A 14,732-nucleotide genomic window follows, 5' to 3' on the forward strand; every position below is an offset into this window, starting at 1 on the left:
TAAATGTAAATCATTTGGAGCAGTGTCCAGTACTTCGTGAGCTCTGTGTAAGTTTGCTTGTTGTTGCTATTAAGAAATGCTTGAGTCCTTGATAGTTTACAATTTACAGTTCTTACTATGTCGTGACTCTGTGGTGGGATCACAAACTGAACTGAGTGGGTTCTCCTGGCTCCTGCACCTGGGTGGACCCAGCTGTTGCAGCTGCCTGTGGACAGGCCAGGGGTGGGAGTGGGGGAGGGCAGTTGGTAGGCACTTCAGGTGGATGATTTGGTTCATGACTTGTGCTTTTTCTTGTTTTGCCTGCAGATGGCAGCACGCCCTGGACTTGTCTGCACCGCAAGCGGCCCTGAGGAGGGACAGCAGGGAGACAAGAAAATGGACTCCCCTCTGCAACCTGCAATGTGAGCAGTTGTGTGAGGATTGTTGATGTTCTGTTTCGACCCCATTCGCCCTCCACAGGTAATAATTCTAAGTTTCCTATTTGGGAATAAGAGTACTTTCTGTCCAGAAGGCTAAGGCCATTGTGCTGCTTCTTGGCATTGTGATGAGATCTAGGAGAGACTTCCTGATTTTCAGCACCTGCTTGGTTTGATGCTGTTCTTTCCTGAGTCGCAACCCCTTTAGGGCCGTGTGTGACAGGGATTCTGTGACAGTTTCCTTCAGTGTCACTGGTCTTTCTTTGCAAGGAGCTTGATGATCCCTGTCCTTCATCCTACCCTCTGCCTGCTTTGCCCCAAGACTCTGTGTGTCAGGCACTGCTATGCGGTTTATATCTCATTTGGCCCCCACAAAAACCTGGTCAAATAGCAAATATTATTCCTTTGTTACAAATGCAGAACCAGGGCCCAGAGATTAAATTATGTACAGAGGTGATATGTGGCAAGCCAGGGTGTGCAGCCCAAAGTCTCTGTCACTCTTGCCTCTTATCAGAAAATGAGGCTGGCCACCTATGGGTAGAGGATGAATCATATTTGTGCTTGTAGACCAGAAAAAGGAACAAAGTAGAAGTAATGGAAAACAAAATTAGAGTCCCTAAATAACCTCACTTTCTTAAATCTACATCCTAACTTCACATAATCCTATTTTTCTTTATTTCTTTTAACCTGAACTATTGACACACTAGCAAAATTTGCCTTTGTTACTATTTGCCTTATGCATATCCTTGTGTACTTGGCGCAAGGTAGCTTTATGGTTCATTTGACGGGTCTGGAACCTCCATAAATCAGACAAGTGGGAAGAGTCTTCCTCTGTGTGCGGAAGGTCTGGTGACCCATCTGAGGGTGCACACAGTGATGACCCTGAGCGCCCTGAGTGTGACCCTGTCTCAGCTTACCTCTGATGACTGGTACAACCCACAGCTGAAGTGTCGCCCATGTCAGTTATGTTATAAGCCAGACCACTCATAAGTGCCTCCTGATATCGGAGCATTCTAAAATGCTGCAGTTAAAACTGTGGCCAGTGGAAGAAGAGCTGTTCTTTGTCTCAGGGGCATCTTCCTGAGTGCTACTTTGGGGCACTTCTCTAGCCCCTCAGCACAAAAAGCCTCGAGGACACATTCACTGTGGATGTTTCAAACCAGTAGATTGACACCAATCACTTTCACAAGCAACAGTCACTAGCCTGTGTGAGATATTTTTTCCTTGTACTTTTTTTTTTTTTTTTAAACAGCTTTACTGAGCTATAGTTCTCACACCATACAATTCATCCATTTAAAATGTATGATTAAGGGGCGCCTGGGTGGCTCCGTCAGTTAAGCATCTGACTTCAGCTCAGGTCATGATCTCATGAGTTCAAGCCCCTCATTGGGCTCTTTGCTGTCAGGACAGAGCCTGCCTCGGATCCTCTGTCTTCCTCTCTCTCTGACCCTCCCCCACTCATGTGTTCTCCCTCTCTCTCTCTCTCAAAAATAAACAAAAAAAATATATGATTGAATGGCTTTTAATATATTCACAGTTATGCATCCATCACCAGAGTCAATTTTATAACATTTTCATTACCCCAAAAGAAAGTGTACCCCTAAATTGTCACCTACCTCCACTCTCCCGATTTCCCCACGCCACTGGCAGCCACTCATCTACTTTGTTTCTAGACATCCTATACTGGACATTATAGAAATAGAGCCACACCACCTGTGATCTTCTGCATCTGGCTTCTTTCACTTCGCACCATGTCACAGCATGTGTCAGTGCTCCATTCCTTTTCATTGCCAAGTAATATTCCATTGTGTGGATATACTGCCTTTGGGCTCTCATTCATCATTTGATGGACATTTGGGTTGATTTCAGTTTTGGCTGTTATAACACTATGAATATTTTGGAGTGTGGGTTTTTGTGGGGGCCATGATTGTAAGTTGTAAGTTTTATGACTGTAAGTTGTAATGAGCAATTCCAGTTTTTAAAGATTTAAGAGAGGAATAGAACTATGTCAGTGTTGTTTGTAACTTAAAGGGACAATTTTTTTGTGTAGATGTAGATTTCCATTCAGAGAGATTAACTATATAACACAAGGTTAAAATCAAAAGGTGTCTAGATCTAATTCTCCATATCACTTGAGTTTTCTGAGTTCTATGTTTTACTATTTTTGTTTAAAAAAAATAGGCTGGGGCACCTGGGTGGCTCAGTTGGTTAAGTATCAACTCTTTATGTCAACTCAGATCATGATCTCATGGTTCATGGGTTCAAGCCCCTCATCAGGCTCTGCACTGATGGTATGAAGCCTCCTTGCTATTCTCTCTCTCCCTCTCTCTCTGTCCCTCCTCATCCTCCCCCCCTCAAAATAAATAAATAAACTTTAAAAAAATTAGGAAAGAAATATGTATTGGTCCTGAGGTCTCACTTGAAATGTTGTGGAATTAGTCTGGGTGGAAGGTGGTACAAGGATTTTTTTCTGGGTGTGTTTGGCTGCTGGGTGGTTGAGGTGGAAGCCGGGACCAGAGAGAGGAACGAGGTGGGAGGAGAATCTGGGTGATGTGTGACACCCATCTGCCTTCGGCCCAGCTTCCCCTGGCCCACCCTCATGGCTGCAGGGCACTGACTGGTAATACTTAGTATGGTTATTGCTTGTTAACTGGGTGACGTGCTTCACAGCTGAGAACCTCTGTGTCCAGTTTCACTCTGCTTCTGACTCACAAAGCTCTGGTGTTGAGCTGTTGGTTTTTAGTAAAAGCAGGTGTTAGGAAGAACGTACTAAAGGACGAATCAAGCCCCTAAGGGACTTTGATAGATGCAGTACTAAAAAACATTTCCGGGCTGTTTTTTGTTATTATGTTTGTTTTGTTTTGTTTTTTTAAACAGGACTTAACAGTTTTCAGTTTAACTGTGTTTTCCTTCCTGAAATCTCTATGTGAGGCCAGTCCTTGTGATTTATTCTATGCATTGTTTTTAGGGAGTTCCTCTACTTCTCATGTCTCGGTTGAAATTAGAGAGCATTGTTTTTCTTTTCACACCAACCATACCTGCAGAAATAGGAGTGATTTGAGTTTGCCTCCAATTTCTTTCTTTATCTCTATTTTCCTTACTTTGGGGGTGTTTTAACTGAATTCTGACTTCGGGTGAGTCAACAGGAATTTTTATGTATCATTCAATGCATGACAGGAGAGATATCATAAGAGATGGTAGCCCTCAAGGATCCCACCTTCTGGTTTGAGAGTCAAAGCTTTGTTCCTACCTGTTGACATACATTACTAACACCTCTGAGTGCCCAATTGTGAATGGCCAGAGAAGCCCAAGTGAGGGAAGGCTTTGTGAGGCCTGCCCCTGAGACTTTAGTAAACTCAAATGGGTGAAAGAAAGCGGGTAATAGTCGTAGGCATACAGACATGACAGCAAACTGGAGTTGGGAGGAGTGATGATGAGTAGGGTAGTTGACAAGATTTGGGTGATGGTAGGATTTGACTATCAAGCCAAGCAGTTTGACTTTAATAACCCTAAAGAATACGAAGTAAGGGGGCGCCTGCTTGGCTGAGTCAGTGGAGCATGCAACTCTTGATCTTGCAGTTGTGAGTTTGAGCCCCATGTTGGGTATAGAGATTACTTTAAAAAGTATTTAAAAAAAAAAAGAATAGGAAGTAAAGACTTTTGAACAGGAACACAAGCTTACTGTTTAAAGGAGAGACTTTTATTTCCATTTTACACCTGAGGAAACCAGTGCTTTTCAAATATTTTCTTTTCAAATAATTCTCCAAGGTCACATGGCTAGTGGAGGTTGGATCCCCCAGAGCCCAGGGTAGATATATATATGCGTGCACTGGCCTGAATCTTCAGATCACCAAGGCTTCAGCCAGCTCCACCCTTGTGTGACCCTGGGAGTCTATACATGACTGCATTTGTTTGTCAGCGTCACTCCCTGGGCTGAACCGATAAGGGGGAGATGGGGGATTTGGGGTAAGTCACTTCCCAGCCTTTATGAAGCCCTGGGAAAGCAGGGGCAGGCACCCAGCCAGGCCTCCATAGTCTGCACAGCAACAGTCCAGGCACGTTCCAAGAGCTGCAGAGAGTGCCTGAGGAGTTTTGGAGCTACAGGTCCTTGGGCAAGCTTTTCCTCCAAAATGGGAGCCGCAGGGCTGATTGTGATCTGGGCAGGGTGTCAGCACAGCTGCAGCCACAGCACAAGTCGACTCTTGTCACTGCCCTGATCCTTTAGCGCAGGCAGGAGAACAAGAGGACTCCGTCTGTACTGAAGTTTTCCATTCATTCCTTTGCTCACTCCTTCACAGACTATGCAACAAATAGTTAAGTACCTAAGATGTCCTGAGCCGCCTTAAGGCAACACACAAAACAACCTGAGTCCCTGGGTTGCCTTTGCTTGATCCTTCTGGTCTCACCTATGGAATTTGAGTAGGCAGAGCATTCCTGTCCAACGGGAGAGAGAAAGGAAAAAAATGAGTTATTGAGGGTTTTCCTCATCTTAGAGGTCTCTGATTCTGTAGACAGATCTCACAGAAGGTTCTTAAATGGATTAGGAATATCCCTTAAATCATGTCCAGGGGGTTGCAATTTGTATTTCTATTATGCAGTGCACCCCTCCTCTTTTTTTTTTGTTTCAAAACACTTTTACTTCTGTCCCTGATCTTTATGAATTAATTCTTTATGTCACAGTAGATATACAGACATGATACTGAGACCCACGTCTACCTTTACTAACAGTGGACCCTGGTTCCTCCAAAATTTCCTTGTCTGAAAACGGGAATGAAAACAGTACCTACCTTAGAGGGCACTCCGGGGATAGAGGTGACGATGCTCCTGGCACAGGGCCTGGCTCAGAGAAAAACCTCAGGGAATGATGGTTACAATGATGACTGTCTGTAATTATCCCCATTTAACAGGAAGGAAAGCCTTAGACCTGGGAGGTTAAGTGACTTGCTTAAGGTCATGTAGAGAGTTAGAGGCAAACCTGGAAGTAGGAGCCAGGGCTTATGGGGTCCCAGGCCAGTGCTCTGGCCTTGGGATTCATTTTGGTCTCCAAGAGAGAATGTTAATACACATGGGTAATTGTGTCTGAGGCTAATCCTCTGGTAGCTGGTTTTGGCTTTTATCGGGGATTGGAGGGCAAGGCTTCCTCAACACACAAGATTCTCAATCCCGGGCACCTGTGGGAGCAGAGAATTGGGGGCCTCCTTCTTTGTTTTCTGAGAGGCATAGTGGGCCTGGGGGCGGTGTGATTCCAGTACTCCTCTGCTCCACCCTTGCCTGGTGCTGGCCAGATCCTGCGGACCCCCCTGGGGCTTCACAGGGACCAAGCCTGGCCTGGGGTGGGCGCTGGGCTAGGCATGCAGATGGCAGCTGGGTGCTCTAGAATTCTCCATCCTTGAGCAGAGCTGGGCCCTTACTGCTGTAGGAGTACTCTCAGGCTTAAGCCTGGGAACTGGGTATGGGAGGAGTCTCCTTAAAACCCTTTGGAAAATGAAACCTGACATTTGCCATTGGGGCAGGGGCAGCAGATGTCCCTTGCAGCTTCCCTGGTCACCCTGTGGTCAGAGGACTGTTCCCATTGGTCTTAGGTACACAGTGGGGTGCCCTTACTGCTGTTAAGGGAGAGTTAAGAACTGCCCAGATGGGTTTTCCCAGGAAGTGGATAGCACTTGGAATTTTGCTTCAGGTGGGATAGTGCAGTGGAGAAGTCCACAGTCAGGCCTGGATTTGAATCCCAGCTCTGCTTCTCTGCGTGCAGGGGTGGATGAGTGGGGCATGCTTGGAAAGTTATTTAGCCCCTTTAGTCTCAGTTTCTATATCTGTAAAATGGGAATGAGAATACCTACCTCACACATATGCAGTATGAAATAAAGTAACATATGCAAACGTGCATGTGCATGGCCTGTTGTGGCTATTTTTATCATTCTTATTGTTATTAAGCACATCACTGGGCTCCACTAATACGTGGGTGGAAACAGCTTTCACGTGTGGCTCAGCCTCGCAGAGGCTGTGCATCTGCCATGACTCAGGAGCTTAAAATGAGCCGAGGAGCTTAAACCTCTCTTTGCTGTATTGTTATGTGCAGTCATTTCTGTTATCTGGGGTGGATCATTCGGTTCCTGCTGCTGTGTAATGCCATGTCATCTTTCACAGTTTCTTCTCTTTTTAGTTTGGTGTTTTTGAATGAAAAAAAATAACTATATAGCTAAAACATATTGAGGGTTTACTCTAATAAAGTTTTACTTATATTATCTTCTTTAATTCATGTAACAACCAAATGAAGAGACAGAGGTTGAATGATGCCCAAGGCTACACTGCTTTTGTACAGCAGACCCCAGCTTCCCAGGCCCAACGCCAGAGCCTGCACTCAGCCTCTGCCTGCCTCCCTTAACAGGGCAGTGGTTGACTTTGGTGGCCTCGAGAGATCACGTAGTCTGGTCTGTCCCCCAGCCCCCTCTCTGGACGAAGCTGTGTGCCACAGAGGTGAACATCTGCCTGACCTTAGAAGCTTCTCTGAGGACACTGCAGATCCTGTTCCGGAAGCCATTTTAGGGTCTGTAGGGACAGTGGCTTCGTCCTCAGTCCTCTTGCAGTGTCCCCTTCAGGCTATCCATACATCCTCAGGAGTAGTTAGGGACTCACTTTGAGAGTGTGCTCAGTCCTGGGTTGGGCACAGACAGCAAGGGTGACGTTCCACTGGTATGTGGATGGTGGGGCCTTCTGCTGCTGTGTCTGTGGTATGTGGCATCCAGTGCTGGTGTAACCAGACATCGTCTCCGCCTTCCCTCCAACTGAGTCACCAGACCACAGCTGGCTCCTTCCTCACAGGTTTGTGTCTACTGGGCTCTGAGAGCAGAGAGGTGGCCTGTGGGCCAACTGGATGGCTTGAGGAGCTGAGTGGCTGTATCCAGCCTGGCCTGCGGTCCCTGACGTGACTGGGGTGGGTGGATCAGCTCCGACCACAGCAGCCACTGAGGGGTTTTTTAGGGACCTTGAGGCCTGAGAACTAACATACACCCCCCGGGTGTGCCTTCATGCAATGAGCACTTATTGAGCATCCACTGTGTGCCTCAGGAGACTGTGTGAAAGAGACCTCACGTGTGAGTTGGTGTAGTGCTGCTTCCAGCCCAGCGGGCAGGGCCACCAGTGGCCACCAGGGAGCTCCACTGCTCTCAGAAGGATCCAAGGCTGATAGAGGGGCCGGGTTGGCTATGTTTCTGTTTATCTGAGCAGCTTCCATGACAACCAGGAGATAAATACCTGAGGTCAAGCAAAACCTGGAGCAAGATTAGGTGTCTGGATAGGGTGGGGCCTATACTGTGATTTGGAGACCCTTAAGTGACCAGAATCTTCCAGGTGGTCTATTCAACCTATCTAATTAGTTTTTTAGTTAATTAATTAATGCCCCACCCAATTCCAGGAAGGATTTAAAGTGGCTCCATTCAGCAGGTGTTTTAGAGGGAAGAAGGTATCCTAAGCTTGCTCTCAGTGAAATGTTGGGGTTCAGGCCCCACATGGGTCATATACCAGCTGCCAGCTCAGCTCCATGCTCCCAGGTCTGGCTCCCTGAGAAGCACAACCTTTGCAGCTTCTATAATCACCTCCTGGGCCCTTTGCAACAAGTGGCCCCCCGACACCTTCCTGCCTTGAGGCAAATCATGTGACTTAAGAGAAGCAAATCTGACCTCAATTACCAGGTGCAAATATCAGTCACTGGGAGTAACCAGGAGGCCAGCGTCCCTGGTTGTTTCAGCCTCTGGCGTTAAATATTAAGAGTGCACTGTTCAGGGTGTGATAAAGGCTGTCTCTAACAGTTTATGATTTCCAGTAAACCAGAGGGCTTCAAGGAAGGCCCAGGGGCAGGTGAGAGACTCCAAGCCTGGCCCACCACTGAGCTGGCAGAGCAATTTCTGCAGGAATAGGAGGGACGGGCGCAGGGCCCCAGCTTCTCAAAGGGCCAGAGAGCCCTTTCCCAGCAGAGCCAGAGAGCCACACTGCCCAGCCACCATGAAGCAGGGCCGGTTTCTGCAGCTAGCCACACAGTGATGTGCACTCTGGGGGTGGCCATATGGGGAAGGGAAGACATCTATCCACAGTGCTGTGGCCATTGTGCCTGCTTCCTGCTACCCAGCTGCCAAGCCAGCTAGGAGCCTTGGACGCATTCCTCTGTACGTCTGGGCCGTGGGCAGCTGGAGCTGCTCTCACAGAAAGCCAGAGGAGCATTTCCAGCATCTGGGACCTGCAGACACTGGGCTGAGAATCCTCAGCATCTGGCCACGTGGAAGCTCTAGGCAGGCAGCATACCCCATCTTGGCCTGGGAAGAGACCTGAGCTCCCCTCCCCACTTCCAATACCATAAAAGAGGCCCTTCTAAGTTTCTCTGGAGTATCTGATCCAACAGCAAAGATAGAAGACACACGTAGAATTAAATCAGAACACAGTAACAGTAGCATGCATTCACTTAACAAATATGTAATGAACACTTCACTGTGTGGCACACACTGTGCTAGATGCTGGGCTTAAAACCGTGAACACCTATCCCTGATCAAACGGAGCTTGCTTACTCTAGTGGTGAAGATAGGAGGTAATTAAACACATAAATAAAATGTTAACAGTAGGATTAAGTGGTGTGTAGCAAATTAAAGTACACTAATATGTAACCAAGTGACCAAGTAGCTATGTTGCACTGGGTGGTCAGGGATGGCCTCTGAGGAAGTGGTGTTCAAGAGAATACCTGAAAAAGAAGAGGGAGTTTGGAGGAGGTGAATAGTCACAAGGTTACCTGTCCTGATAGCTGTTGGGGCAGGAGAGCCAGGGTGCCAATAGGAGAGGAAGGATGTTCTAGAACACACAGCTTAGTTAACTTGATGCTTTGGGATTTGTAACATTTCTTATTTTCTGAATCATGCCCTAAACATCCATTCAGGAAACCTTTACTGAGTGTCCTCTGTGTGCCATGCACTCTACTGGACATGGTGAAAGTAAAATGGACCTGCCAGCGTCCCTTCTCAAGGGTGTTGAATCTGTTGTGAGAGTTAGGCCAGAAACCAAGGCTGTGTGGGAAGTGCTGTGGAGGAGAGAACCAAGGAGGGGCTTCCCAATCCCTGTGGGCCTTGAGGGGAGGAGACACTGTCTGTGAGGCTCCCTGGGTGAGATGACACCTGAGGGGTCGTGGAGGGGATGAGGTTAGCCAGGCAAAGAAGAGAACGTGTGTGTTCCAGGCACAGCGACCTGTGCGAAGGTTCGGAGGGGAGGGGAGGCAGATGTGAGAAGAATATGCTCCAGAGCCTGCACCAGACATCTGAGAGTGGCTTGTGGAGTTAAGAGGTTCCCAGGGGGCCAAATGAGTGCTGGGCAAAGGCTTGAGAAAAGGACTGCTGAGGTTCACGAGCTCAGACCAATCTCGGGCCTCCCTTCCCACTGGGAGCCATCCCATGGGAGGACCAACTCACTCGGAGCAGCCATTTCCCAAATCAGAATAGAGAGTCACCTGAACCCTCCACGTGAACACATCTGACTGCTGGTTTTTTAGAGGGAAGGGAGCCCTGAGATAAAATCTATTAATCTAGAAGTAGGAACAAAAGTTTGTGTTTAGGGCAGGAAGACCTTCTTTGCAAGTCTCACTAGGCTCTCTGGTGAGTCTCAATAGGCTGTAAAATTGCCAAGACTGTTATCACATCCCAATAAATGCATAGTATGATCATAAAGTAAAATAATGCTGTGTTTATTCCAGCCTGATAGGGAACATACGCTTTCTCTCCTCCTTGCCTCTTACCTTCTCCCCTTCTTTTGTTTCCCTCTCTCATTTCCAGCCCCCAGAGTCCCTGGTAATCTTTTTTACACACTCATTACTCTCTCAAAACCCTCCAATATAGATAACCGCACTTGATTACTTGGAACTCATCTCAACCTGTTGAAAACCAGGAAGTAAGCAGTAAATAAAAAAGGTAGCCAGAAAGAGAGTGAGAGGGAGAGAGACCAAAGTCTAAAATTAATCAATATTTATTGAGGATTTGTGGACTTACTATGTTCAAGCACTGTGCTAAGCTCATCACATTCTGTTTTTGTTTAACCTTCCCAAATGCTCTTCCACGCACCCCATCACATCTGTTCCCCACCCCCTCCACCTCCTTTGTGCCCCAGGAGGCTGACCTGTATGCAGTACGTCATCACGTACCTTGTCTCTGGCTTCGGACTTTGGCCAGTGGAGATCAGTGGACACAGGAAAATTAGGTAAAGAATTTATTCCCCTGGCTCCACCCCAGGTCATTACAGCCTAACTCACCCATCCTGACAGCCACCTTCTCTGGGCTCCCTGCCCTCATCCTTCACACCTTCAGGCTGGAGGTGGTAACAGCTCCCCACTGTTGCTAACCCTAAAGTACCCCTCTCTTCCTTGTTGGTTTCCTTAAACCCTTCCAGTTTGAGAATGCCATCTGTTTCCTGCAGGACCCTGACAGTATGATAAACTCTAGGAGGTAAGCACTGTATTCACCCCATTGTAAGACAGGGAACGTGAGGCTCAGAGAAGTTTAATAACTTGTCCAAGGGCCTATGGGGCAGAGGGTAGAACTAAGACTCAAATCCAAGTGTTCCTGATACTTGTGGCTAAGCATGTGTATGTTTAGTCATTACATCCCACTGTTCCCCATGCAGAGAAGACCACCTATCTCCCCAGATTCCACTAGATATCTGTTACTACTTTTGTTTCCCTATCCACAACCATTTAAGAAGAGCAAAAATTAGAAATGGGTGCTAAAGACAGGCTTTCTAGTAAATAATGAGAAGGTCCTGGAGACAGTCTGCAATGGAGAAAGGCATAGTAACTATTAAAAATAGGCCTCAGAACTTGACAAGCTTTCAAACTCCACACTTGCCATATCTTCTGTGTGTTCTGAGGGATGGCAGCATTGACATTACGATCCTTCGGAGGTGAAGTAGAGTTTCTGAATTTGCGAAAAGACTTAACTTGGGGTTGCCTAATTCTGCCTGACATTGGTTTTTATTTCAGTGGTCAGTTTTCATGCTTAGTTTGTAACACCCCAAGCACAGGGCAGAGGTTTTTTTAGTTCTGAAACTGCTGATTCAGTTTGCATGAGGATATTACTTTTTAAGGAACTTTCAAAAACACCTAAAATTTAACTGTAGCCATAGTTTAGTTAGAGAATCCCTGGGTGAAGAATTTTGTCCATTCCCTAGCATTTACAGAATCTGACATCACTTAGGTTGGAGGAAGACCCTGGGGAGAAGCGCCAGGAGCCATTCAGCGGGTGGAAGGGCCTTTACCCTGGGACTCTCTCCATGGACAGCTATATGGAGGTTGTTATTAGGACATCATCTCCTGCCTGTCTGGCCAGTCCTTCAAGATCATAGCTGGAGGAAACCATAACAGGGCTGCTTTACATTTTATTTGATTATTAGTAAGGTTGACCCTTTAAAAATCTTTTACATTTGTATTAATTTTGATAATTCCGTTCACATGTATGCAAGAACTTGCTAGTTGCTTCCCAGTATCCATCGTCCCCTTTCTTAGTAACAAACCCAGATGTTAGCTGAGCCCTTTGCTGGCCAACCAAATGATTATGTTTCCTAGACTTCCTTGCAGCTAGGTATGGCCATGTTACTGGGTTGTGGCTAATGAGATGTAAGTGAGAGTATCATGAGGTACTTCCAAGAAGTTGCCTGAAAAGGAGAGGCATGTGCCCTTCTACTCATTCTCCCTTTCTCCAACCTACTTTATTTTTGTTTTATTTATTTGAGAGAGAGAGAGAGAGAAGAAGAAGAAGGAGGAGGAGGAGGAGGAGGAGGAGGAGGAGGAGGGAGAGGGGGAGGGGCAGAGGGAGACACAGAATCCAAAGCAGGCTCCAGGCTTCAAGCTGTCAGCACAGAGCCTGATGCAGGGCTTGAACCCACAAATCACAAGATCATGACCTGAGCTGAAGTCGGATGCTTAACTGAGTCACCCAGGCGCCCCTCCCCAGCCTACTTTTTTAAATGAGAGCACTGTAACTAGAGTTCAAGCAACCAACATTGGCCATGAGAGCTGTGCCCTAGGGTTGGGGTAGAATGAGCTAGAAAAAGTATAGGTTCCTAATGACTCTTAGAACCACCATGCTGGCCCTGGACTGACACCTCTGGGCTTTTTTTTTTTTTTTTTTTAACATGAGAAAGAAATCACCTCCATCTTGTTTAAGCCAGTGTTGTTTTCTGTTATATGTAACTGCACCAAATTCTAACTAACACAAAGTGCTCTGTGTTTTTTGTTTTTTGTTTTTTAATTCTGGACCATGTTTTTTCATTACTTATCTGTGTTCTTTACATAGGAAGAATATTTTCTCTGTAAATGTGATTATTCTCCCCATTTTTGCTTGCCTTTTGATTTTGTTTATGAGTTTTGTTTTAAAGCAGAGGAGTTGGGTTTTTTTTTAATGTTAAAATTTCTAGAGTTTTAAAATGCTATTTGCTTGTGTATTTGAAGTCCTTCTCCATTCAGATGAGATAAATATCCACCAATATCTTTCTAGATTTTTTTCCTAATGGTTCACTGTTTATATTTAGCATTTTTGTCCATTGGTGAGTGTTGTTGGTGAGTTTTGAATCTCCTGTAGGTCATCAATTTTGATCCCCAACTGGCCTCCTGAGGTGTGGGACAGGAGCCAATATCACCTCTCACGTACACCAGCTGTCCTGGCCTGAGCCTCCTGAAGGCCAGCACACTCAGCACACATACTTCCCCTGCACCTTCCCCCACTCCCCCCTCTTTGATTTCTCCACCCACTACCCAGGATAGCACTCTTGGCTTCTTCTGGGACTCCTGTCTTCACCACCCTGTGTTCAGCGCTATTCCAGCTCACCTCAAATTCCTATTTACCTAGACCAGGCCATTGACAGATTTCCTAACTGTCCCATTTTTTTTTTAATTATTTTTTCTCTGGAAAGGTAATATGAAGAATTTTTATATCTTTTTCTAAGTGGACATGGAGTTTTTTTAATTAAAATTTTGTTTTCTGATGAGAGAAATGAAACATATTCATCACCTAAAACATTAGAAAATGCAAAAAAGTCCCAAACAAAATAAAAATAAAAGCCAGAAGTTCTGTATGAATACTGCTTTATAAAACACAAAATATAGCCTTGTATGATGACAGATGGTAGCTACACTTGTGGTGAGCATAGTATTACGTATAGATTTTTTGAATGACTGTTGTACGCTTGAAACTAATGTAATATTGTTTGTCAACTCTACTTCAATTAAAAAAAATACATAATAAAAAATGAAATCTCTACCACCTCAAGAAGTAACCTCTATCAATAGTTGAAGTAGCTCCTTCCAGACTTATTTATACAAACAAACGTAAAAGATACACATAGGCACAGTTTTGTTCATGAATGTTAGATTGTGCTGTATATGTGTTCAGCAACTAGCTTTTTAAAATAGCGATATACTATGTATGTCTTTCTGAGATGGTACAAAGAGACCTATACCACCTATGTTTCAAAGGCTGCATGGTATTATCTCACTGCATGAATGCACCATTTTTTCATCTTCCCTCCTGCAGATGAATGTGGAGTTTTCCACTGTCATGTGACTGATATGCGAGGCTACTATAAACATCCTCGTCTTTATATTTTTACGCATTTGTGCCAGTGTTCCTATAGGACTTCTAAAATTGAGGTTGTTGAGTAAACGGGTACCTACATAGTAAATTGTGCATGCTGCCAAAACCTCTTACTAATAAGTGCCTTGTCCTTTTATTTATTTATTTTTTAATTTTTTTTTTAACGTTTATTTATTTTGGAGACAGAGAGAGACAGAGCATGGACGGGGGAGGGGCAGAGAGAAAGGGAGACACAGAATCGGAAGCATGCTCTAGGCTCTGAGCCATCAGCCCAGAGCCCGACGCGAGGCTCGAACTCACGGACCGTAAAATCATGACCTGAGCTGAAGTCGGACACTTAACCTACTGAGCCACCCAGGCGCCCCTGCCGTGTCCTTTTAAACGGTCATTTCACCATCTCGCTCCTCCCCACTGGTTCGTTCCTCACTCTGCTGCTGGGTTACTTTCACAAAATTCAGATGTGATCGCACCTCTCCCTGTTGAGGAGGCCTCGATGGCTTCTCACTGCCAACAGGACAGAGCCCAGACACTGAGCATCCATCCAGGGACCTCTCCAGTCTGTTTGGGTCCCCTCTGGGAGGCACGCACCCAGATGGCACGTGGAGTGCAAGAGACTTATGTAGGTAACATCTGTGAAAGAGAAAGGGAAGGGGGCAGGAGGAGGCAGTCTGACTATGGTAGGGGTCTCAGTCCTGAGGAAGAA

General features: G+C 45.9%; 1 protein-coding gene across 1 annotated transcript in view; it reads left to right on the forward strand.

Annotated features, from left to right (window-relative positions):
- LOC115516101 overlaps positions 1–14,732 on the forward strand; it is a 69,269-nt gene that overhangs the window by 13,497 nt on the left and 41,040 nt on the right. Inside the window, exon 3 of the mRNA XM_030318529.1 lies at positions 307–401. Coding sequence (XP_030174389.1) covers positions 307–401 — 95 coding nt within the window. The remainder of the gene's footprint in view (positions 1–306; positions 402–14,732) is intronic.

Source organism: Lynx canadensis, chromosome A1 (genome assembly GCF_007474595.2).
Source record: "Lynx canadensis isolate LIC74 chromosome A1, mLynCan4.pri.v2, whole genome shotgun sequence".
NCBI classification, from domain to species: domain Eukaryota; kingdom Metazoa; phylum Chordata; class Mammalia; order Carnivora; family Felidae; genus Lynx; species Lynx canadensis.